The sequence below is a fragment of the Pelophylax lessonae genome (genome assembly GCF_965119305.1).
Source record: "Pelophylax lessonae genome assembly, chromosome: 5".
Taxonomy (NCBI): domain Eukaryota; kingdom Metazoa; phylum Chordata; class Amphibia; order Anura; family Ranidae; genus Pelophylax; species Pelophylax lessonae.
The window spans coordinates 159,942,574-159,970,402 of record NC_138772.1 but is presented as its reverse complement, the minus strand read 5'-3'; the positions used below and the strand labels follow the sequence as shown (position 1 = coordinate 159,970,402).

Here is a 27,829-nt window from a genome sequence, read left to right as displayed (position 1 = left end):
TGGTTATACAATTGCTTAGCCATTACTCACAGCGTTCTTTTCTAACTAGCTATCAGTCTGCTGGTTTTTGACTTGTTTGTGTCTGTTTACAACTTATTGAAGATACTTCTTATATATTAAAAAAAAGGAATTAAAGTGATTGTCAAGCCACTTGCAGGACTTTGTATAATCCTGTTTGTCTCCTAAGCCTGTGTGCCTCTGTCTCTGTGTTTTTTTTACAAAAATGCTGTATATACCTGATTTCAGTGTTCTGCTCAGCGATCACATGACTGGCTGGCTCTCTCCTCTCCCCGTTTGACGGCTCCAAGGGGCAGGGCCGAGATTACCCTGCTAACGTCACTTGAAAGGAGAGGAGGAGAGAGAGAGAGAGAGACACCCGTTCACGTGATCACCGAGCAGCACACTGAAATCAGGTATATACAGCATTTTTAAAACATTAAAAAAAAACACAGAGACAGAGGCACACAGGCTTAGGAGACAAACAGGATTATATAACATATTAAAAGTTATTTGAGCAGCAGGAGGAGCAGGTGGGCCTAGATATGGAGCTGACAGGCAGGGAGGGGAGGGGGGAGGAAGACAGAGGAGGACACAAGACAGTAGAGAGCCGGGCTGCGGGTGACGGAGGCACGTACACTGACCTCGGTGTCAGGGCTCAGCAGCCATGATACACTGTGGTCAGTGTACAGAGGGGAAGGTAGAAACTGGCAAGATCAGCCAGGTTTTTTAGGTGATAGAAGGTGCCAAATTACACAGCACAAGCACTGAGCTGTATAACATGCTTTAAGGGAACAGGATCAATTTATTTATTATTTTTAGGATAACAAATGCTTTAACCACTTAACGTCTAGCCATGTAGACCTACGTCAGCTGACTTTAAGGGGTTATACCGGGATGATGTCTCTAGCTAGAGGCATCATCCCGGTACCGTTGTTTGAAGCCGACAGTCGGCTTTCCGTCGGTAACGACCGATGCAGCTCGGGAGCCGCTCGATCGTTACCCGGGGGGGCAGGAGGGGACGTTCCCCCCCCCTCCCGCCGCCTTCCGTGGCTTTGCTCGGGGCTCCCGTCCCATTTTTAAACCGTAACATGTTGGGTATCTATTTACTCGACGTGACATCATCTTTCACAATATACAAAAAAAGTTTGCTAACTTTACTGTTTAGTATTTTTTAAATGCAGTGAAATGTGATTTTTCAAATTTTTTCCAAAAAAATGGCGTTTTAAAGACCGCTGCGCAAATACCGCGTGATAAAAAATTTTGCAATGACCGACATTTTATTCTCCAGAGTCTTTGCTAAAAAAATATATATAATGTTTGGGGGTTTTAAGTAGTTTTCTAGCAAAAAATACTGATTTAAACTTAAACAAAAAGTGTCAAAATAGGCTTAGTGGTAAAGTGGTTAAATGTTTGCAGGCTTCACTATGCTTGTTCATTTTTTCCCCCTATCCATTTGGAGCTGCTGCTGAGCAGCTACCGCCTATCTCGGATGCCGGGTTATTTTGGGCTTTTATGACCATTATAATTTATGGTCCATGCTATCTGGTAAGAAGCGTATGCTAAGTGTTGGTGCTTGGTGGTGGATTTCATGAATCATCCTTCCTTTTACACTTCTTTGCACTTTATGGGCACTCTTTTTTAATATTTTAATATTGAAAAGTACTTTTTCATTAAAAGGACTTTTTTATGTTCACCTAACACTGGATTTTGCACCTATTTCATTATTTCACTTTCATATGATTGATTTTTTCTTCATATTTTTCCAATAATATATTTTGCTCATAATTTATTCACTGCATTTTTAATTGTTTTCATGCCACATTGTTTACCATATGATTATTCATGATTTCACTATTAGGATTTAGCGCTGCTTCTTATTTATATTGATAATTTTTCAGCTGGTATCATAGTTGGTTAAGTGGCTGCTTACCTTTTCGTTCTTTTTACTTGACCTAGCTTGGATTCTTTCCTGTTTTATAATATTCTCGTTAATTGGAACTGCTCTGGTCATGGACTGTAGGAAGAGGGCTGCTTTCTACAGCTGATATGGAACCAGCTGAAGTGCTAAGCAGCTTTGCCTAGCTGACAGGTGCTAAGCATAGGGTGGGTTTGTAGAGGGGGATGGGTGTGGGTGGAGTTGCAGTAAATTTCTTATGGGAGTGATTAAGTTTAATTCAGTGCTAATAAGTTTCCCCTGTCACAAGTGGTCAGATTCCTCTGCTACTTGCCGCAAACAGGTCAAAATTTTTAGTCTTTGACAGCATATGTCAGCCTCTCTATGTTCCAGGACTGTGGAAAGATTAAGGGAAGTTAAGATGACAAAAAAGAATGCTACACATGATGGTGAATGGTTACATTGGTATTTTTGGGAGAGGTATGGCTAGATTGGAGGTAGAAAATGAGGTGGAGAAGAAGAAGGAGGAGATGGAGGTGTAGGTAATGGAGGAGAAAGAATGAGAAGAAGGAATAAGAGGACACATCAGCAATGCTTGCCACCTACTATCTTCACATGCAGAGCCTCTACTTCTTCTTGTATGCATTTATTTGGCACTCAAGTGCAGCCTGACATGTTACAGTCAAACAGCTCAATAGGGCCTAATTTACACAGAAAACACTAGCTGCTGGCCCTTTGAAGGGTAGTGTGCGGTATACTTAAGAGCAATCAGAGGTTCTAGCCCCACCCTCTCCTGCTCCTCCCACTCGATCACTTTGTCACTGCCAGTCCTTCTTCTGAGAATGAAAGGAGAGAAATTCATAGCTAGACATGCGACAACACAGATACATTAAGATAGATATAACCATAGACCCAGAAGAGATAGAGAACCAGAAGAGAGCTAATCAAAGCTATTATCCTCCCTACAGACTCAGACAGAAATGGAGTACACAAGAAAATTTGTCAGCTTCAATCATAGCCAATTTCAAGTTTTCTGGCAAGATTGATGGAGGAGGAGGAGTAGGGCTTATCAACAAAATCAGCTTCTTTCTGACAATAAATATGAAAGTATTTTGGGGCTACTACTTATGCTAGTCAAGTCACTCAAAAAAGCCCTTCCTGCAAAGCTATTCTACCTGTGGGGACAGCTTAAGGTAGATGTAAACCTTTTGGCTACATTCACAGTATAATAGACACTAGCAATAATCGTATGTAAAATCTGGCAGGCTGGTTGTACCCAAGCTGATCAATTGATGAACTTGGGCACAGTAAGCCTGCCCACATGTGGTTCGAATCTCAGCCGGTTCCTGCTTGGCCGTCTGAGATTCAAACTGTCTGTTGCTGGCTTAAGTGTCCACTGGGGTAGCTCCCAGCTCCCTAGGCCCCTTTATGACGACAGCTTGCCTATTAGCCTTGACATTATCAAGAATTTAGTAGACCCCCCCCCCCATGACTTCACTTCAATGGAATCCAATGATAACTTAGGATTTTGTATCTTTGATGAACCCCCATGAATTTAACCTTAGCAGATTTATGTATCCCTGATTGCCAAATGTTTTAGAATATGCTCTGGCCCACTTACAAGTACATGAAAAGGGGGATGTATTTAGCATTCTCTTCTAAACATTGAAGATGCAGTTTGCCTTCTCATGAATCATTACATGGCCAGATTTTCCATCCTTAGATTAAAATTTGTCTATATAATGTAAAAGCCTCAGAGCTCATGTGTAAATGTAATAAGCACATCTAGTAAATTACATCAATGAACAGACATGGCTGAGCCACCTTTGACCTAGTGGGCCCAGCATACAGTTCCCAATGTACACTTTATGTATATTGATATGATTATAGAGTCATTTAGTTCCATAAATGAGACACATGTAAACTCGGTAGATACTTTCCTATTTGTTACCCTGTAGGATCTAACTTCGTTTTAAGGTGCTGACTTGGGGGGGCGTGTCCGGCCGGCGATGCTTATGGCCGCTTAGTGTGAGAGCTCCCTGCCACCTCACCTCATAGCGGCTCACAGCGACGGAGTTTCGGCAGATTGTCTCTCCCCACTTCAACCGCGGCATCCCGGAACACCCGCCGAGCGGTATCTGACATGTCCAAGCGGCGGAAGCAGACCAAGCCGCCGCAGCGGCTCACAGACTTTTACCCGGCGGCTCCACACAGGGGAAGACAAGATGGCGCCGGCCCCGGCCTCCCGCGCTCTGCCTCAGGTACCCTTTCTGCCTCTCTATTATCTGCAGGGGACCTCGGACCCCCCCAGGGTACACTGGCAGTGACCTCTCCGCCCTCCTCACCTACCACTAGTAGCCCCACTAAAACAAAGTACCGCAGACATGAAGGGGAAGCCCCCTCTGGAGTACACACTGCGGCTTACCAGGCTTTACTTCAGGCTCAGCCAGGCATCCCCATTGATGCATTCCCAGCCACTGATCAGGCTATCTCAGAGTCCTCCATGAAAAAAATGCTGCTTTCCATGAAGAGTACTTTATTTAATGAGCTTGCTACTATGTTCTCTCCACTTCATGATACTGTACAACTACATGATGACAGGATACAGCATCTGGAGACTAAAATGGCGGATCTGTAAACTGCCCATAACGACCTTGTTGACGCCTATGCTGACCAGGAAAGCGAGATGCAGCGCCTCCAGTACAAACTTGCGGACATAGAGGACCGCTCTAGGCGCAATAACATTAAGTTCCGGGGCATCCCTGAATCCGTACCACATAAAGATCTGACCAACTTCGTCCAACGCCTCATGAAATCACTCATTCCATCCCTCAGTGATATTGAGCTATGTGTGGACAGGGCCCACCGAATCCCCAAGCCTAACTTTCTGCCTGACACAGCACCCAGGGATACCCTAGCCCGCATACACTACTATCACGTTAAGGAGAGAATCATGGCGGCGGCCAAACATGACCCGGTCGTGCCGGATGAGTTTGCTGGTATATCCCTTTACACCGATATATCCCAACAAACGGCTCTCAACAGGAAGAAATTGTCCCCACTCACGAAAATTCTCCGTAACAACAGCATTATCTACAAATGGGGCTTCCCCACTAAACTGCTTGTCACATGGAACGGTAAAATGCATCCTATACACAGCGTGGAAAAGGGCATCCAACTGTTCAAACAATGGCAATTGCTCCCAGCTGATTCCGTGCCTCCTGGGCGGTCCACCCCAGAGCGCCTGAGCCAAGCCGGACCTGGAATGGATACCTGAATTGCTCTATGTTCCTCCGTCTCCTTGTGCTACCTCAGGATGTGTGGGGCAGGGAGCCCTCTACTGTATTTTTTTTCCTTTATTTTTTCAGGTTACCCGCCTGTTGAGTGCTCTGCTGAGTTTCTTGTTCTCTGTGATGCTTCTCCGTCTTCTCCCCCGATGTGCTTTAGCGGCTACGGCCGCCCATTGCGCCTGCATGTTCAGGCTTTTTTTATGTGTATTTGCGATTTTCTTTTACTTGACTTTTTTCTTTTTGTCCATCCCTCCTTTAGTCTTCTCACTACTGGTCCAGAATATGCCTCTGCTCATCGTACTTGACTCCGCCATCTTGTTTTGCTGTCAACGTACACTGTCAACCTGGCGACCGCGTGCTGACCGCTCTCCTGGATGCAGGTACCTTCTGACATGTTGTCCATATCAGTGCAGGACCCTCTACTGGCGAGTGTTTGCATTACTCATCCTTTCACCATGCTCCCCTGCCACTATGCCACATAATCCCCCCTGGTTACCATGCCACTGAAATTTGTGTCAATTAATGCTAAGGGCCTCAACTGCCCTGCCAAGAGAGCCTCCTTAATGAAAGAAGCAAAATCTCTGCGTGCGGACGTACTATTTGTGCAGGAGACCCATTTCGCCAGGGACAAGTGCCCGAGACTGTCTTTTACCAACTTTCCGCACCTGTATATGGCAAATGCCCCCAAAAAGTCCTGTGGTGTTCTTATTGCCATTCACGCCTCTGCCTCTTTCCTCCTTAAGCGCACCATCGAGGATCCACTGGGGAGATATATAATTCTTGTTTGTGAAATTAATGGCACCCTCTTTTCACTGGTGAACCTGTATGCCCCCAATACCAGGCAGAGGAAGTTTCTTACCCATCTTTTTCGCATGCTGAAAGATACTGTACAAGGCACGCTTATTGTTGGAGGCGATTTCAACACTGTAATGCATCCTTCCATGGACTCCACTGCTCAAGCTAGGAGACCGACTTGTTCTCTCTCCTCCATACTACAAAAATATGACCTATACGACATATGGAGATGTTTCCATGGGAACGAGAAGGACTTCACCTTTTTGTCAGCTGCCCACTCATCTTACTCCCGCATAGACTACTTTTTGACCGATAAAAGATCTTTGCAAAATGTCTTGCGTGCTGAAATTGGTACGATCTCCTGGTCCGACCACGCTCCAATTTCCCTGGAATTTGATGACAAACTTGGCAACTCCCCACCCCCAATCTGGAGGATGAATACCTCTCTGTTGGAGGACAGGATTTCGTACCAAAAGATCGTACAAGCACATAAAGATTTTTTTGAATTCAACGACACGGATGATGTGTCCCAATTTACTTTATGGCTCACATATAAGGTGTATATGAGAGGGATTTTGCTTCAACTCGCTTCTAGACTTAAACGCTGCAGGAGGAAGCAAGTTGAGGAACTACTGGCTACCATAGCAGCCAAAGAGGCCACCAATAAATCTAACCCGAGCCCTACTCTTACCCAAGAATTAGTGTTAGACAGGCAAAAATTGAGATCCCTGCTTCTCTATAAATATGAAAACAACCTGAAATATACTAAAGCCAAGTTTTATGGCCTTCGAGACAGAGCTGGGGCGTGGCTAGCCAGGCGGGTCAAGGCGCAACAAGCCAAAAGTAAAATTGCTTCCATTTCACATCCTGACACTAGGATTTCTATGTCTAACCCAAAAGATATAGCCGACGCCTTCGCAGACTACTATTAATCACTTTACGACCTGCGATCGGACCCTGCCACCCCCCAGCCCTGTCCTGAACTAATTGAGGACTTTCTCAAGAAGGTCAAGCTTCCTGCACTCACAGCGGATCAACTCCAGTCCATCTCTCTACCCTTTACTTCCCTTGAAATCTCGTCGGCCATTCGCAAACTTCCCAACCATAAGTCCCCTGGGGAGGATGGCCTCCCCAATGAATTTTATAAGGCTCTAGTTAATGAAATTACTCCACGATTGCAACCAGTTTTTGAACTTGCTTCCTCCTCATCCATGTTTCCTTCAGATATGTTAAGGGCTGTGATAGTGACCCTTCCTAAGCCCGGCAAGGACCCTGCGGTTCCGGCAAACTATAGGCCGATCTCGCTCTTAAATACCGATGTTAAAGTATTTGCTAAGTTGTTGGCCCTCAGGATACAGCGGGTCCTGCCTGTTCTGGTTCATCCGGACCAGGTTGGATTTGTCCCGGGTCGCCAGGCCCCGGACGGAACGAGACGACTTGTCGGCTTGATCTCCCGGGCTGGAGCTACTCGGACGCCTTCTCTGCTCCTCTCTTTGGATGCGGAGAAGGCGTTCGACCGGGTCCACTGGGGCTACCTAAGGGCGGTTCTTGATGCCTTCGGAATTGGGGGGTGGTTACAATCAGCTGTTTTGTCTCTGTACTCCAACCCGTCTGCCACTGTCCTCAATTCCGGAATGAAATCTAAACCTATTCGAATCACTAACGGAACCAGACAGGGGTGCCCCTTGTCCCCCATTATATTTGCATTACTGATGGAGCCTCTGGCGGAACAATTCCGTTCTCACCCTCGCATAAAAGGTTTGTCGGTGGCCGGCTTGGAACACAAGATAAGCCTTTTTGCCGACGATGTCATGCTCATGCTTACAGACCCGGCCACCTCCCTGCCGGAAGCATATACACTCCTGTCTGACTTTAGCAAGGTGTCTTATTACAAGCTCAATGCAAACAAATCCCAAATTCTGGGCCTTCATATACCGCCTGCTCTACAGAGCTCCCTTGCCGGGAAATTCCCATTTATCTGGTCCTCACATACTATACCATTCCTAGGTACACATCTTACACCACACACGTCACAACTTTATGAACAAAACTTTAAACCCTTCCTGGAATCCCTGCCCGCTGTACTGCAGAAATTAAAAACGCAGGAACTGTCCACAATGGGTCGAATAGCCTCCTTCAAGATGCTTGTCCTCCCGAAACTACTTTACCTTTTCCGAACCATTGCCACCCCCCTGCCTGTGTCCTTTTTCTCAGCTCTCCAAAAACTTCTGACACGTTTTGTGTGGAACGCTAAGCCCCCAAGATGCCCTCTTAAAACCATGGTCTTACACAGAAAGCACGGCGGCATGGGTGTCCCCAACCTGGCAGCCTACTATAAGGCGTGTGTTTTAGATCAGCTTAGATATTGGTGGGCACCAACTCCACACAAAGCGTGGGCATCCATCGAAGCTTCTGAACTCCCTTGTACCGATTTACGACTGTCTCTCATTGCTGCCGCACTAGGTGCTAGGCCTACTGCTCTTGAAAACCCGATTACGCTAGCCTCTCTTACCCAGTGGAAGGAATTCTGCAGCTTGCAGCCTCCTGAAGCTTCCGTGAGCACTATACCCATCCCACTGAAAGTGCTGAACCACTTCATCCCTCACATTGATCTACGGCCCTGGTTGGGAAAGGGAATATCGCTCCTGAGCGATCTATTCCAGGACTCCCGCATAAGTCCATTTGATAGATTACAGGCCCGTTTTGATTTACCACAGAGTACGTTCTTCACTTATCTCCAGGTTAGCTCTTTCCTTAAAAAGAATCCGCTTCCCACTTATTTGGAACTCCCTAACTTGGTACATCTTTTCCTTCAGAACACTGCTCCTCATATGAAAGGCATTACACTGTTTTACGCCTTCCATAATAACCACTACACTTTCTCTAAACCCTCCTCCGTCATCAAGTGGGAACGAACCCTGTCGGAGTCGTTTTCTGATTCCACTTGGTTAAAAACCTTTGCCTCCACTTATGCTGCCACTAAATGTGCCACACATTGGGAACAATACCAGAAGGTACTCCACTCCTGGTATCTTACACCGTTTAAACTGTCTAAGTTCTACCCGTCCCACTCCTCCCTCTGCTGGAGACAGTGTGGAGAGATAGGGACCCTGTATCACACACTATGGTCCTGTGTCTCTCTGCGCTCCTTCTGGAACAGAATATTCACATTGATTTCGGAGATTACACATGACACTGTCTCCCCATCTCCGTCATTAGCTATCTTGCATCTCAATATTCAAGACCTTCAACCTTGCCATAGAACAGTAGTCATACACCTGCTTCTCACAGCGAAAACTGCTATCGCTACACATTGGAAATCTCCTGTACCCCCTTCTCATAATGAAGTCATCCTTGAGCTTAACCACCAATGTATGATGGAAAGATTGCTTGCAAGTGCCAATTTTGCCACTCCCTCATTCCGGAGGAAGTGGGAATGTTGGTTATCTCACCCCAAGTGTACTGTCTCGGACTGAGACAATATGATTTCATGACTGGGATGTAGCTGGACCTCTCTTCGTCTTCATCTCCTACCCTTTTCCTCTCTCTCTCTTATTCTTCCCTTCCTCCGTCCCCATCCCCTTTTTGTTCTTCTTTCCCACCATTTTGTCTTTCTAGCCTTTACCCCCTCCAGGTGACTTACCTTGGTGTCTGGGTCAATTCTGGGTTCTTTGCTCTGAGTTCAGAGCATGTTGTTATAGTCATTTGAGTGTAAGATTACTTAGGCTGCTGGAAGTAAACCCGTAAAGATCTCTCATCTGTCATCTCCCTGGGGCACAGTTTGTTCCCCTTGGGGTGCCCAGGGGATGATGTCACACATTGTATGGCTCAGTTCACTTGCCTGTATACGTATGCTAAGTTATGATGATGTTTGTACTTGCTGTATCTAAAGTTATGCCTTGACCCATTTGTACCGCTTTGATTTGCTCACTTGGCAGCTTACCCTTGTTCTACTTGTCAAACTTTAATAAAAATTATTGAATCTAAGGTGCTGACTTGCATATTTGTCTGGTTCCAACTTCAGCCTTCAGTCTCTTGTTTTCCCATTCTCTTACACAGAACTGCTTCTCAAAGGATCTTTTGGCACAATCCTTGATAAACTTTAGAAACTACATTGCGTGAAAAACCCAGGAGGCTAGCTCTTTCTGTTGCTTACAACCATATATGACACCAACTATCATCCTACAGTCTTTACATTCTCCATTCCTATAGTTAGTTAATGTTTAGTTGGATGAGAGGACCTTTTGACCATGACTGCCTGCTTTTATGTACTAGGTTCTAGCCACATAATTTCTTGTTTGGCTATTTGTGTTAATGAATAGGTGTATTTTGTAAAGAGGCCTTTGAGTGTAGGTATATTGGGTAAACATGATCTACTTTGCTTTAATGACAGGTCTATTTATGGTCATTTTCCTTTTGTGACTGTACAGTGTTGCCATGGTATTGTTTTTTAAAAAGACACTGGCATTTTTCTTGCTTTAACCATAAAAAGGTTTGCTTAATATTTAATCATGATATAATTAAATATTTACAGAATCTGTGTAGTGTGAAGGCAGGTGATGAATATATTTGATTTATATAGAAACATATTTTTTATCTCCATTTGCGAATCAGATTGCTATGTTTGATTGCATGTCTTGTTATAACATGTATTCCCATTTGTTTTTGCCTAGTTCTTTGAATTAGATAGTTATTAGTTGTACAGTAAAATGATACATTAGAGCACTTCATTATTATTACCTTTAATGTAATAAATAATGAAACAAATGTACATGGTTTTATATTTTGTAATCGTTTCCATATTATTCTCTAAAGAATAAATATTATCTGATAGCATATTTTAAATTAAAGTGGTTGTAAAGCCTTAAGTGTGTATAGAAAGACGTCCAAATAGGACGTGGCACGTGCTATTTTAAGTGTCCACAGCGTCATCCTGTGTTGACATTCTTTTCCTCCCTTTTGTAAAGCCTTAAGGTTTTTCATCCTAATAAACTCTACGCCCGATCTGATCCAGCTTTGAGCATGAGCATAGCAACTCCAGCCGCTGTCCCTCTCCACTTTGGACAGATTGATAGCAGCAGGAGCCACTGGCTCCCGCTGCTGTCAATCAAAAGCTGTAACACGGGAGCAGGGGGTGGGGCCGCAGTCTATGTCAATGGACGTAGCAGCAGGATTTAGGAGCGAGCCTGCTTTCTCTGGGGGCACCTGATGATGAAGAGGGGCCTGGAGCACCGTTGAGGGAACCCCAGAAGAAGAAGAAGATCGGGGCTACGAAACTATTGCACAGAAGAGCAGGTAAGTATGGGCATGTTTGTTATTTTAAAAACAAGAATTGAACGTGTACAACCACTTTAAAGCTGGTTATAAATCAGGACACACTGCCACTATCAGTTTGAATTATTTCACATTTTTATTAGAAGCTGTTAGTGGTAGGCTGTAATGATCTGTTTTGCTATTTTTGTGAATGAAAGCTGTTCAAAAGTGGTTGGAATTCCCTTAAAATTGCCATGTGTGATACCATCATAATTTATCAGTTTATAACATGTTAAGAATATCATTTAATGCCACATGCTACAGAGACAATATGATTGCTTTTGCACTTAGACATACACGTTTAATAATTGCTTAAAGCTGAATTTATTTTTATTATGAATTTTTATTATGAATTTATTTTGTTAATTTTTACAATTTATTTTTACTATGATTCCTTTTGGACTGAATTTTAGCTGTTCTGGCATTCTTTTAAATGCCAGACATTTTTCTGATATGGTCGGAGGAGTACGACATATATACAGTAGTAACAGTATTTCTGCCATTACTATACAGTATATGACAGCTTCCTTCCTGTCATTGGTTTTTAAGAAAGTCACCAGTGCCAGCACCCTCTGTGTCCTTAGCAACCAGAAGTATCACTCGGCCCCATTCATATCTTGGCTAGTAATTGACTGCCATGTAAACAAAGAGAAAACTTGGGAAATGACAATGACCAAATATAGCCGTGGCCATATTTGATCACCTATATAATGCATTAGACCCCACTCCTTATTTTATGTTTCCCTTCACATGGGGGGGGGGGGACGATATCTGGCTGATAAAAGAGGCTTCCACATTCCAATGAGCCCCTGCCTGCAGACCTCCACAACCACTGGGCCAGAGTTACAGGGACAAGGCTCTAGTTCTCATAAGCATGGAGACAAGATGCTTTGCCAGATAAGTACCTCCTGGCAAGGTACCAACTCTATTTTGAGGAAATGTTGCCTGGTATGGTCCTAGAGGGGTACGAAAGCTTGTCCTCCCTCTTTCCTGGCAACATTTTTGGATTAGGGTATGGTATAGATTTAGATGGGCCTCACTCTTGTTTTTTGTGTTTGTGGTTCCCCCTGAAAATTCATACCAGACCTTAAGGGCTTGATTTACTAAAACTAGAGAGTGCAAAATCTGGTGCATCTGTGCATAGTAGTCAATCAGCTTCTAACTTCAGCTTGTTCAATTAAGCCTTGACAAAAAAAACCTAAAAGTTGATTGGTTTCAATGTAGAGCTGCACCTGATTTTTTGCTCTTCAGTTTTAGTAAATCAACCCCTAAGTGTCTGATATAATAATTTCAGAGAAAACCATGACTTTTTTAATATTTTTTTTGCTTAGGGCCCCCCTCAACATCATCAATGATAAGGGTCTGGTATGTGTTTTATGGAGAAGCCTATGGTATTTTTTGTGAGGGGTCTTTTTTAGACCATTATCTTTACCACTTAACATGCAGGTTTAGGGCACCCCCAGGCTAGTTATTCAAATGAATTTTTCATTTGTAATGTTTCCCTTTAAGCATTAATAAAAACAATGCTCCCAGCCAAAGTAAATTTGAAACATTTTTTTTCTTGCTTTGATACATGTTCCCCTAAATTTAAGCCCAGCCCCCCTCCCCCCCTGTCATTTGTTTGGCAATTCCTTGACTTTTAGTTTAGCAAATGCCCATTATAGTTTTAATAGTATTTTTTTTTGCATTTTTATAGTGGGGATTGTATTCAGCAAATTGCACTGAACCATCCTCAAACTGAACCCTGCTATGCTAACTCTCATCCCTAAACCTTTTTTTAAAAAATGTACTATTTGAATAGGAGCAGTGCTTTTTTTTTTTAAAGCACTGACATATACAAATGGTTTTAAATTGATGGCACATGACATCTCCCTCTTCTGGCTTGCAAAAAAAAAAGAACACAAACCCCTCCAAAGGTCCCTCAAAATAATTAGGAGGCCCTTTTAGGAGTTGGTGTTCTTTAAAAAAAAAAAAAAAAAACTTAACAAGTCTTCTGCTTGCAATTTAAAATATATATATATATTTTTATGTTTAAATGTCACTTTTGCTGTAGCACATGCTACATCAAGAGTGAAAAAAAATGTGAAGAGTGCCCTCAAAATGCATACCAGACTCCTTGAGTCTGCTATGAATTTTAAACGGGAATCTCACACACAATAAGAGTGTGAGATCCCCCAGGAAATCCATACCATACCCTTAATCTGAACATTCAGTCTGGCTGGCCAGGCAAAGAGGGACAAATGTTGGCCTCCCTGAAACATACCAGGCCATATACCCTAAACATGAGGAGTGCCTTACCAGGGTGGTCCTGGAAAGGTACCTTATCCCCGTGTTGATGAGGACATAAGTGTCTTCCCCACAACCCTAGCCAATGGTTGTGGAGTTTTGTGAGTGGGGGGGCTTATCAGAAGCTGGAAGCCCCCCTTAAAAAATAGAAACCCCATGTGAAAGGGGTATATAGCACCTCTTCTCATTAACAAAAAAGGAACCTAAAAATAAAGACACCCATAAATTTGAAAGCCCTTTTAAAAAAAATCCCAGAAAAGTTCTGCCCAATTTTGGCCAGTGACTATATTTGGGTCGTGATGTCACTGCCATTCCCACCTCTTGGTTTACATGACCTGGGATTTCTGGCTATGTAAGCAGTGTGCCCCTGACAATGGCTCCTTTCTTAGGAACCATTGACATTGAGACTCTTCCATATATAGAATCAGTAGAAATACCACTTCTATAAATGATACTCAGCTCCAGCCAAACAGGTGTTCTGGAATTTATCCGACAACAATGGTTCAGTCCAAAGTTAAGTTTGGACCAAACCATCAGCTTATCAATGCTCCGCTGCCTTGGTTGAAATAAATTAAATCCAGTAAATGAAAGGGGTGGGTCAGGGACAGTAATGCTGAGAAGGGAAAGGATAGGAAAGGAAAGGATCTGACCTGCTGCAGCTTCACAGTGAAATCAGAGTAAGCATTTTCAGTGCAGGAAAGGAGCCTGTACAACTGGTCACAGCTAAAGGTAAGGCTGAAGTTCAGCTTTAATATTAAAAAAAAAACACACTAAACTCTGATTGTAACTCTCTTCCATTCTACTAGTCTGACTTCAAATGTCCAGAGTTGTTAATGTCAGGAAGAAACGTATTGATAGGCACCTGACAGATCAAGGGAACATTCAGCTATTGGTTTAAACGTTCGACCCGGTTTATATATGCATCTTAGAAAATAATATTCTATGAACAATTTAACTGTGGTCATTTTTAGGGCTATTATTGAGATACTTACTACAATATAACACTGTGTTGTCAACAGAGGTCTAGCTAATTATGGACAATAAAGAACAGTTCTATATGTCATTTCACCCAAGCATCCATGTCTATGCAAAGCAGGCACAATGCAACCCTGTTATAATTCAGTATCCAACATGACCATTTTACCTTACTTTTTGCCCTAAGGCTAAGTTCACATTGTGAACAAGACAAATCCTATTCATTTCAATGGCCCCTGTTCACATCTGAGCGTTTTGACGTTTTAAGCAAAATGCCCAACGCTCAAAAAAGTACATGAGCTTCTTTTTGGGCAGATTACAGGCATTTTTATATTTTTCCATTGGTCACTTATCAACCTAAAAACGCCTGCACAAAAATGCCTGTAAAACGCCTGAAAAAACACCCATAAAAACGCCTGAAAAAATGCCTAAAAAACGCCTGTAAATAACAACGTCAAGATGTGAACGTAGCCTTATTGTCTGGCATTACTGCTCTAAAGATACAGTAGCTGTAGGTTTAAAACCTGACTCCAGCAAAATGTTATTAGAGCCGAGAAGGGCTAGAATCATTGTCAAATTTTTATTGTCATATGTGTTTCCATTGGGGGGGTATATCCTCTTACGTACTGCTCCTGTGACCAGTTGCTAGAATCAGACAGACAGCAACAAACCTTGCAGAGATGCACATTTTCAACTCTAGAGTAGAATTTTAAAGAGTAACGCCAATAGGAGGATGTACACCACAAAAAATGAAAACAAGCTCTATTAAAAAATAAAAAAATAAATGTTTTGGCTGTAGTTCCAGTTTACCAAATGCTGTTTAATCCAACAAAAATGTTTTTTAGAGAACAGCTATATTAGCTGACTTTCCACAGAAAGCACCTCTTTAACCATTAAGGATCGAAAAGGATATGACACCTGACTCCACATCTCCCACAAAATAATAAACAAAAGTTATACAATGTCCAAATACAAAATAATTATCAACAAATTAGGTCTAGACTGAACCCCTTTGGCAGTTGTTGTGGTACAGAGCAAAAGCATGTAAATGCTAAAAGTCAATCATTTAATCTGGCAACTAAACCTTTAGTGCCGGTTCACATTTGTGCGATGCGGGAACGCTGCAAATATACAGCGTATTCCTGCTTTGCATCCGCACCCCTGGCAGTTCACACTGCCATATGCCATACGCTGGGGGTGTCAATTAAAAGTTAAGATCGCATATCGCAGTGCGATCTGTAAGTTTGCACAGAATCGGATTGCACTAGTGTGAACCACCATGCCATCCGATTCTGCTGCGGACCAAAAAAAGGGTCCTGTGCGTCTTTTAGTGCGATTGCGGTACGAATTCAGCCATACAAACTGTATGGCTGAATTTGCACCGCCCAGAGATCGCATGTAATTTTAGGAGCAGTGCGCTCCGAATTACATGTGATCTCTGTCATCGCACTAATATGAACCGGCACTTACAGTATTACATGTTATCTCTAGCAGTTTTACATATATTTCTCAACGTGTGGAATGGAGGCGGCATTTATTTAAAAAAATTCTGTATATCAATTTTTTCTCCTCCTCTAAATACATTTTTCTGCTAGTATTTGCTGTAAAGTTAGAAAGTCTACTGACTATCAAGGGTGCAGTGCCTCTTTTTAGGATATGATGCAGGAGTATTGGAGTTGTTTTTGTCTGACATGTAGTTTTATGTCTTTTAAAATACAAAGCAAAATTCCAACATAAAGTAATTAGTGGAGTTTCACATTATAGCTCTCAAATCTGTTATTTACAAAGTAAATAAAATACCATGCATTAAAACCCTAAGACAGCCAGACAAAGCAATGCACAATAAACACAAGAAAACATAATTGTGTGGCTAAGCACTGTCATAAATAATGGTAATGCACCAACAGCAATTATACTGAAAACCAATAAGCTACATCCAACAAAACATCCAAAAAGAAAATTAAAAGCAACATTCAGACATATTTGGGAAAAATGCTTAGCATTCTTTTATTGTAGGTAGCTAAAAAACATATTAACCACTATAACCAGTAAAGAAATTACAGAGAAAATCTATTACAGCAGTGCAATGCAAATGTTATGCAATGGTAGACAATAGCGGGTTGTTTTTCTCATTGTAAAAGTCAATAAATACTCCTTACCTTTGCCATCTGCGCTTGTACACCTGTAGCTTTCAGTGATGCTACTGCTTTTTGTGCTGCAGCAGGACTGTCAAAATCTACAAATCCATACCCTGCAAAGAATAAGCAAAGCATTTAGTCTTATAACATGTATCAAATTATTGTGCAAGTACACTATTCTTATCTAATTTTATGTATATACAAAACTTTTTATGCAGTTTTTATTGGAGTGGAAGGGTCAAAGTAATACTAAAGGCTCTATTTTGTTCTTTAAAATAACAAACATGTTATACTTGCCTGATCTGTGCAAATTATTTTGCACAGAGCAGCCTGGATTCTCCTTTTCTCTGGACCCCCACCGGCGCTCCTGGCTCCTCCACCCCGCTGATTGCCCCCCCAGCATGTCACCTGATATTGGGCCACCAGCGTGAGCTTGCTCCCAAATCCTACTCTGCATGTCCATCAGGCACACGAAGAAGGGCTTGGCTCCACCCATAACTCCCTCGTCACTGGCTCTGATTGAAAACAACAGGAGCCAATGGCTCCTGCTGCTGTATCTGAGCCAATGAGGAGAGAAAGGTGAAAGAGTCTTAGCACTCATGCACATCTCTGGATCAAGATCTTGCTCAGGTATGTATTGGGGGGGGGGCTGCAGGGAGAGCTGCATGTAGAAGATTTTTTTACCTTGCTGCACTGAATGCAGTAAGGTAAAAAAGAAAAAACTTCTGCCTTTACAACCACTTTAAAACTCCCTTCAGTTTGCATATTGCTGTTGGTGTCACAACGGGGAGAGTTTGCTTCCCTTTCTGTTCTGAAAATGCAATAAGAGAAAATTTAACCAAAGTGAGAGCTTCTCCCATTTTGAATAGTTGTCACTTAAACATTTGTCTCTATTGGAAGATTTAGCCTCACTTATCTTCGAGTGGCATCTCTAGAATTTGGGATTTCCCATCACTTTCTGTGTTCTTGACAATGGCCATGAAGACGCCCTAGCAGGGGCATGGACAACAATAAAAACTTGAAACAGGTTTTTCCTCTTTGATCCTAGACTTTGGGATTCTAGGGGGGAGATCTCCATGCTATAGTTCCTGGCTTTGCATCAACCACTTGGAGTCACACTTTTCCTATTAACTGAAGGAAGTTGTTTTTTCCCACACTCCAAAGACATGCTGGTAGGTTAATTGGTTCCTGTATACAAAATTGGCTCTAGTGTGACATTCTATTGAGCGCTCCCAAGATGGCTGTCTCACCATCTGTTCCAACAGCAGATAAAGCACTTTGAGTCTCTAGGGAGAAAAGTGCTATATAAATTAATGTAAAAAAAAAAAAAAAAACAATGCACAATCAAAAATAAAGAATGGGAACCTCTTGTAGTTACCATTGCAGGTGTGCAAGCCTGGGATATAAGATGCAAAGATCCCATCCACTGCAAAAGACAACAGGAACCTTTAGAATTTGTATGATTTACCAAAAGCAGTCTGGTTTACCAAAATTAGCAATAATTTGAAAAGATAAACAGCTCAAAATATCTATTTTAACTATTACTGAGAGTTCTGCTTTATTAATAGTACTGCAAAAATAAAAAAAGCTGTTGTGTTCAGTATATGGGAATTACTCTTATAGTCAAAACCTTACATTTTCGAGCATGAGAATCGGCGACTATTAGAAGAATAGATTTCTACATCTTTTCTTTGTGTGTCAAGGAATTTTGGTCACTCCACAGTCATTTTTTTTCTTTTCTTCTTAATCTGAGCACCACATTACTAAAAACTTTAGCTGGAGCACAGTCTCAAAACTAAAACATTCCATTTAGAACTATTCTTTCAACTCATGAAACACATCTGGTGTGTCCAAAAATAAAGATGAAGATTTTAAAACAGATGTTTTGCAGCTACAAATACAGTTCTTTACACCATAAGCATTGCATTCTCTACAAAATATTGTTCAATAATAAATAATAAATACAGCATATAGACTTGGATCAGCACAATATGAAGTATATTTATCTAGTCTGTTATTATTCAGAATAAAAAGGAACTTCAGGCAGATATAAAAGATACACATGACATGACTGTACTCAATAATACTTTTTTTTTATTTTTTTTATTGCAGCTAGTGTAAAAATCTACATTTGACTAAGTAACAGCCTTTTGCAATCTCATGCACAGCAGTACTCAAATTAGGAGAGGACTGGTAGCCAGTCAGGTGTGGACTTGAAAGGATTCATTCACATGTGCAATAGTCCTGCATGCAGGTTATTGTTGACAGAAAAAACAGATCTGTTTAGACGCACCTTGTAGTATTAAGATGCACTTACATCCATTGCGTGTAAATGTGTTTAGATGTGTGTACATGCATTTACACATGTCCAAACATGCTTATGTCTGTATTGCATCAGTAAGCACCTAGCTGGACCTGCTGGATTGTACACAAGTTTAAACACACAAGTGTGTTAAAAATTCAGGATTTTTACAGGCAGAGATGTTTTTCTCAGGTACAAACGCAGTGGCACACAAGTCAGAATGGCACACACAAGTGGCACACACACAAGTCTGAATGGCCATAATATTTTTTTTTAATTCAATGGTTTTTATTGATTACATAAAAGCAAAACATTATACAAGTTGCGGACGCAGCTGCTAGGCATAGTACAACTTGTATATTGTAGCATCTTGTTTAACAGTTAAACACATAGAGAAAGAGTAATTAGGCAATTGTGGTGTGCATATGATATGTTGCAAGGCACATATTAGGTGATAGCAAAAAACAACTTCAGCGGTATTATGGCTTCTAAAACAAAGAGGTAAGAAACAGTGAAGAAATATTATTAATATAATGGAGATAGAGAAAAAAGAATGACCTAGACCATGGATACTCTGGGTCCTAGTGTGGATGCCAGGATGCCCATGGTCCCCAAATGTGTTCAAAGGCACAGAAGGAATTTAGGTATGGGATTTAAGATTTTTCCTACAGATGATGTTGTTGGGTAACATTCATAACATCGGATGGATTAGGAGCCAGGTTTTGTTTCCAGTGTCTTGTGAGAATAAGTTTAGCTGATAGTAGTATGTTGATGATTACACCCTGGAAGCAGGATGGGAACTGGTCTATGCCAATATTAGATGAAGCTTAAGTAGGGTTTGGGGGAGTAAGGATGCCAGTAACTTCTGATATTATTTGAAATGTTTTCCACCAGAAGCTGCAAATGTTTTTACATGTCCAAAAAATGTGAACAAGGTTACCCCGAGTTCCACAGCCATGCCAGCATAGTGGAGAGCACGCTTTATATATAATTGCCAGTCTGTAAGGGGTGAGATACCTCCGGTGTAAAATTTTAAAGTCTAGTTCCCAGTGATTGGCCATAATAATTTTTATGGTGTTTTTACCGGTCATGTGAATGGATCCTAAATGTTCTGTCAAGGATCAGAGAACAGAGTGAGCAGAGAGATGGCCTGATCAGTTTTCTACTGTTGATTTTAAACTGTCTAAATGATTAAAACCAAAAGGAAAAAGAAAATCCAACACTATCACCCTACACTTATAGCTGTTGAACAATATGCAAAATATAAATAAATAAATTATATATAATCGAATTGGCACTTAAACCCCTAACATAATTTACATAATTCCCAATGCAAATAATGTGCAAATATGCAAAATGTGCAATTATGCAAAACAAATAATGACTAATAAATCCAAATGACTAGTTTACCTGCCTAGTCAGCAGCCTGTGCTATGTAAACCTTGGGAATAAATAGATGGACATACAAGTGCTTTGACAGGTAAAACACTTTATCTTTGTATTTATTTGGTGCCCTTGATTTAAGCTTTAAAGTGTATATATAGTCATAATTGTTTCAATTTTGGAAAGAGTAGAGAATAGTTAGATGGATTAGTTACTGTTTTAAAGTCAGTGACCCTTTGGGAAGCTCTCCCTTTACCTTCTGTCTCCAAGGTGTTGTCACTTAAATGGGTGTACCTATTAAAAGGTTTGCCAATGCCTTGCTCTACTGACATTTTAAAATTCCCATCACTTTTTGTCCCTGTGACAATAATCACCAGGAAAAACAAAATGAGTGAATCTATGTAATAGGACCACAATACAACGTCGCAGTGGGTCCCTTCACATTCTGCCCAAAACTAAAAAAAATGTATATTAATACATATTAATGTTAAAAAAAAAGTAAGAACTATGCCACTCAAGTACTACTATTATTTCAGGAAGAAATGTGCAGTTCAGACATTCTCACCCCTATTGCAGTATTCTACACATGACAGTAAGGGAAGTAGTATTTTCAGGAGAAAATGTGGTATGGCAGCATAGGTTCTCTCATGACAGGTTCCCTTTAAGGGCCTCTCAGTAAAATATTGTTGAATATTTTACCAACCTTCCCCATCTAGCTTCTCACCCGCCTTTACTTTTAACAACACTGACTGCTTTCCAGTGGTGCTTGGATATCTCCCAATATCCTGAAATTAAATCCATTAATGTAATATATAGTCCTGGCTGCTACCCTGAGAAATTTCTCACTATCTTTCATCATTCCTGTTATGGAATGTCTAAGCTTCTTATGAACATATTCAGCTTTGTTTATTACATTTATTATACTTCATTACATTAATTCACTATTGTTTAATATTGTATTTTAACACGCCTCGCATTGTAAAATCATTTAGCGAACTTTATTTTAATTATCTGCTGTATTTTATCAGATTATACTAAACTGATAAAATGTTTTGCCAAGATTTACAAAAGTCTATCTAGAATATATTGTGGGCACCTCTGCATTGGCTGCTGAGGCATTTACTTTGCATTGTGAGATATCGGGCATGCTGGAGCTCCAACTTGGAGCTTATTTAAGGATTGCATGGCTTAGGGGCACTCAGAAGTAACTGTGTTATGATTAAAAGCTACATACTAGATTTTTACTTCGTTGACTTCGAACAGTTTAACCTGGTCTAACATTAGGCATAACCAATAGTAGTCCAGTTGGGAAGTTGCAAGAAATAATTTTAAAATGATTACATGTATTTTACATACAATTAACATAGGCCTCGAAATTGATCTTGATAATACTATCCTCTTAGTTCTTGCACAGCAATACACAGATTTGTATAGGGATAGTAATTGTTATAAGCCCACCAGCCCAGGGCCGGTGCTAAACTATTTCTTGCTCTAGGCAAGACCAGCTACTACTTGCACCCCCAAAAAAGAAAAACCTTCAAAAATTGACTGAGTCTCCCCCTGCTCCCCTCCCCAAGAAGTCTCCATCATTTTATTACTTTATCTAGGGACACTTGGCTGCTGATCCTGTCCCTCTCCACCCTCAGGACAACAAGCACAATGAACTGCTGATCATATAATAATTCCAAATAGCTGGATCCAACCTGCAATGACTTTCATGACCCACCAGCACAGCAGGGACTCCCCCTTTAGCCCTCCCAGAACTACACTACGTGTAGTATGTAAGACTCGCCCTATAGCATTACCAGCCTATACACAGCCAATAAAAACAATCACTTCCTAAAAATGGATCTAGTGACCCTGTAAGGTGGATCAGAGGCAGGGGCACCCCCATCAGAGGAAGGGACACCCTTGGGTGTAGGTGACATGCACCCTCCCCTCTTCCCCCACCCTGTCCCTGCTGAAAGTGCTCCTGTCCCTGGTCACAGCTGGGTGCTGGCACTTAACATATGACCTGCCAGAGCCAGAGAATAGATCCACAAGTGGCTTACCATGAGAAGACCCCATCCAGGGTGGCCCAGGGCAATCAGCATGCATCCATAGTGTCTCACCAAGGTCCCAGCTCTCTATAGATCCCAGCCCAGGCAGCGCACACTTACAGCTCACTTCACATTGCTCTGCTCTGTGTGTGAAGGTAGTGTGGCTGGGGGGTGTGGTTGCCTTCACTCAGCCAATCCACTTCCGGGAACTCTGTTGGATGAAAGCTCCCCGCTGCAGCTCAGGGAAAGGAGCAGTGACAATGTCTGGGTGCGATAGGTACAGGCTAACCACATGTGCGCGTACAGCGATGTGGCTCCGGGGGGCACTGCAGCCAGAGGCAGCTGACAAAGGGATGAAGAGGTGACAGAAAGAAGGTACATGGTGGACCAGGGGGAGGAGGATGGAGCAGGAGCAGCCAGGGGGAGGGAGAGGGGACACCAGCATTTGAGGATGTGCCCCTGGTGGCTGCCTAGTTTGCCTAGCAGTAGTGTCACCCAGCACCAGCCTCTACTGTATTGTACAGTGTTGTCAGACTAATAGTGAAAGTGTCTGACAGGGAGAGTGAATAGGTATGGCCACATCAGCCTGCTGCTGCCAGTTATAGACGTAAGCAGGTTCCAGAAGTCTTTATTGTTTAACTATTATGGAGTCTGTAGGGAAGTCACCAGCATATATGAGCTACCCGACAGGGGTACCCAGATATCAACAGAAGGGAATGACATATTTTGTGGGTAACTGAGGTAACATATGTATTTCAACTGTGCATTTAGCTGTTTCCCTGCAGTTCTACTTTGAACACATTTTATTGAAAGACAAACACACTCTAAATGGATTCGAGTAACTATGGGAGGTAGGTGTCACTAAATGATACTCAATTAAACAAATCCTTATTGTACATAATAAGTAAGATATATCCGAAAGAGGTGACACCATTTTACAGATAGATTAGCTAAAAAGGAGGTATGGAAAGAATGGGGTGAGTAGAGAATGTGATAGGTTTCAATAAAGAGGAGTCTTTTACAGTAGACATTAAAGCATAGTGGAAATCTGAGACACCAAAGAAGATATATTCCAAGAAAATGTGCAGCATAAGAGATGTGAGACTTAGCGTACTGATCAGGGAAGATTATAGAAGCCAATCTTTTCTAGATCTAAGACCACATTTTAGAGATAAAACAACAAGTCAATGAGATATAAATTGGCATAGAACATATATGGGAAGCATCTGTGAAGATATGCCACTCATAGTGTGATAGAATAAAAACTCTCAGCGTTGCCTCTTTATTAGTAAAAAAAAATGCACTCACAAGATAAACAATTATGAAGGCAAATCGATATATAATGTTAGTAAAACATGCCTCCCTTGTGATTTAAGTGTAATGCGCTTTTCCCAATCTGACAACTATTTGTTTTTATACAATTTTTTTTCTTTTTTCTCTCTTTTTACTGTTCTGCCTTGATTACTATGCTCTGTGACTTGTTAAATACTTACTGTACGCATTGGTCATGGAACTTTAACAACAAGCTGTGATATTCGTATTGTATGTACAGTACTTTCTTTTATGCGCTCAATAAAATTCTTTGTGGAAAAAAAAACAATTATGAAGGCAGTTATACAGCAAATATTCCTGCACAGGGGACAGAGAAATGCCACTTTCATCACACCACACTAATCATGTGACTTCTTCAGGGTATATACTCTATAGAAGTTACGTGATTAGAGACGCAACATGTCAGGCGGAGCCGGATGACCTCACTTCTGGCTAGGGGTGGAACCAGAAGTTTGGTGAGAATGGTGTTTCTCTGTCCCCCCTTCAAGTTATATGCTGTATCACTGCATTTAACAGAGATTATCTTATGAGTGCATTATTTTTACTAATAAAGAGGCTGAGAGTTTTAATTGTATCACGCTATGAGGGGCTTATGTTTTCTATGACCAAGCACTATCCCTGTTTATAGGCTGAGAGGTTCAGTTCCTTAAAGGGACCCTCCACAGGAAAAGGGTCTAATACCAGGAGGATAATCCACAAGGATAATTCTGTATGCATTTGAGACCTGTAATGTATATGGGTTAAGGATTAGAGGTGAGCGAGTATTTCACAAAGAGGTGGAGTACTGGCATGATTGGAGTGTTGCCACAGTAATTCAAAAATGATAATGCATGTTAATGGTACTATTGATTATTGACATTGAATGGACTTTGGCAAATGCATTTTGCACTAACATTGTTTAATAAGTATCATTAATGCACAATATAATTGCTGATTTATATCATTGTGTATTTACGATAATAATCTTTAGGTGGATCATATGTATGGTGATTTCTGTATCCAAATGAATTTCAAATAATGCACAATCCCAATTTTAGTTGAGTTAATTTTAATTTCATTGGTAATTTGATATGTTAAAGGAGCAGCACTTCAATATATTTGAATCTGTTATCACACATGTGTGGAAAGACAGTTAAGTGGTAGAGGCAGCTCTACAAATATAGATATACAATTGATAGGATTCACATATAAAAAAAGGTGTGGCAGGGCAGGAGTAGTTTAGCATTTATAAAGATAAGGGCTGGTAGTAGAGGGCCAGTATAGACTGAGGGTACAGGCATAAATACATCAATAAATAGGGATGACAAGCTTAGCACCTGCACCTATTATTCCACTAAAGCAGAAGCAAATTAATAATTAGTAAATATCATTGTTGCCCAACCATAGTACAAGTGCAATAATGTAATAAAAATGTTGGTATCACATTTTAAACCATGGATCCAACTATATTGTCTACCTCCTTCTTAAATGGTTTATGATATCACAAATCCAAATCTTCTTTACAAGTCCTCCTACTACTTGTAACATAAAATGTTTTCAAGCTACACATTTTCCATGGTCAGCATACTGATAGATTAAAGCTCAATGAGATTGCACTAAAGTATACCTCTTATTACTTTAAAGTGAATACACATTATAACAATGAATGCCACAATTTGTATTCATTCATTCATTCTGTTAAATATTACAACACTGAAAGCATATGTTATATCTATTCCGTACATGCAAAATATACCTACTTGTTCGCCTAGAAGCTGATAACTTAATTTGCTTTCTCTCAGTCAGTTAGTATTGTTCACAGTTATATCTGTGAAATACAAAACACCTCCCCAATGGCATAGAAAAGGGGGTTCTGTAGTCCTGCCTTAGGGTAACAATGCTACTCCTAAAATACAGTGAGCCACCCTACAACAGAAAGTGTGTTACTGGCAAAATCACTAAGCAAAAATACAGAAAAAGAAAGAGAATGTAGCCACCACATCTAAGAACTGATAAGAAGCAATACATTACATGTTTGTTCTTGGGTTTAGAAACACCTAAACTCAACATACTAAAATCCTGAAATGAAGAACCTGGAAGTGTCTGCACGTACAGTACTGGTGGATAGTTCCAACAGCAACCCAGTAAAGCACCAAAACCTGGAAATTAAATTATGCAATTGAAGGTTTTAGTTCCGAATGTTGAGCACTGGTATGTCCATCTCTACACCTTCCTACTAAGACACAGGTATATACAGTTACATACAATCCCACATCATGACCTACTAGCATTGTCAGAGTAAAAAAAGTCTGACCTGAGAGGTGGACATGGCTTCAAAGGCAGCATCAAGAAATCCAAGCCACTGAATGGATTAGGTGAGGAAATATAATCCCACAGGACCCCAACACCTTTATCAAGGGCTAAAAGTATGCTTGGCAGCACAGTGGCTAAGTGGTTAGCACTTCCGCCTGAAAGCACTAGGGTCTTCGGTTTGAATCACAACCACAGCACTACCTGCCTGGAGTTTACAGGTTCTCCCTGTGAGGATTTCCTTCCACACTCCAAAAACATGCTAGTAGGTTAATTGGCCCTAGTGCGCATAAATGTAAGTAAGGGACCTTAAATTGTAATCTCCTTGAGAGCAGGTGCACATGTGAATGTGCAATATATGTAAAGTGCTACATAAATTGATGCCATTATATAAGCACCTGTACTAAAAAAAAATAATACCTTTACCACATGACAGCATTCCCTCCACTAGTCATATTTAGCCGCATGTAAGTATGGTTTTCCCCACTTGGGTCATACACTTGTTGATATTCCATACTTGCTGGCTATTTTATAACATGTGCACTATTGTCTTGACAGGCTTACATGATTATTTACTCCTGATGAGTGGGCCAATAGACCCATGAACACGTTGAGTTTTCTACAAGATTTTCTGTTGAGTTTTTATCCAAGACATTCTACTCATGTATTACTGCCTTGCACGGATGCTTATTGGCTTGTGCATTAACCATTATACTTTTATTGTATGTTTTTACTCAATTAAAGCTATATACTAAGTCTATTGCTTCATATGCATGTTGCTCTGTAATCCTGTCATGTTGATCATGTTTTGTATTAATATCTTGACATCTGTTACTTGTTGGTACTTGTTCATATTCAGTTATGTTTTTACAACAAACCAATACATTCATTATTCCATAGTGACTATTGCGTGCACCTCAATTAAAGTCCCATCTGGGCACTCTTTTCTCTGCATTTGAATTAGGGATGGAGGTGCACAAAATGGCTAGTGTCAGACCATTCCCCCTTTCTTTCTAAAAAAATAATAATATATTGCATAAATGTATAGTGCACATATTTTCTTTGTTTATTATGGTCAGGATGTAAAAAAAATATACAAAAAATATTCTTTTAGTTGGGTAATAATGAAACATTGCATATGGATAATATGCAGTCTGTTATTAATAAAAGACTAGTATGTAGTCTATCTTTGTGTCAATCTATTCCCACTCTCTCTCTCTCTCTCTCTCGCTCACACTTTCCTTCTACTACCTTTGCCATATAGCTTAATTCCTCACTATGTTTGCTATTGTCTACTCATTCAAGCATATGCATTAGACTGTAAACTACTTTGGGGACATGGACTAATATGAAAGTTTAGTTGTTATCAGTTAAGCACTGCAAAAAATAAAAAAAAAGATTCAATACAAAATGATCTACCATAACTCCATAAGAGGAACACCTTTTAGTCCAACCAATCACCACACCACTGGCTATACAAAAAAAGGCCACTTGAAGCCAATGAAACATCTAAACATCACTACTTTTCTTTAGTCTAGCATTCGAAAAGAATTAATGCAGTTATTTAGAGGTTGGCTTACAATTTTGGTGTTATATAGTAAGTACACTTATTTGTACTAGTCTAGTGATCAAAAACAGGAACCATCCCTGACAAGAAAGGCATGTAAACATTATGCTTTGTACCCTCTAAACAGGAACCCTGTAGATAAGTGAGTTCAAAATACACCAACTAACACATCAGGCTCTGCCTATTGCTGAGTTTTCTTACAAAATGACTGTTTATCTAAAATTCA

At 40.9% G+C, this 27,829-nt stretch overlaps 1 protein-coding gene across 2 annotated transcripts in view; it reads right to left on the bottom strand.

Annotated features, from left to right (window-relative positions):
* Nucleotides 1-27,829, bottom strand: part of RBMS3 (RNA binding motif single stranded interacting protein 3) — an 882,638-nt gene that overhangs the window by 394,753 nt on the left and 460,056 nt on the right. For both annotated transcript variants that reach the window (XM_082258270.1, XM_082258271.1), the window contains exon 4: nucleotides 16,713-16,804. In XM_082258270.1, coding sequence (XP_082114396.1) covers nucleotides 16,713-16,804 — 92 coding nt within the window. The remainder of the gene's footprint in view (nucleotides 1-16,712; nucleotides 16,805-27,829) is intronic.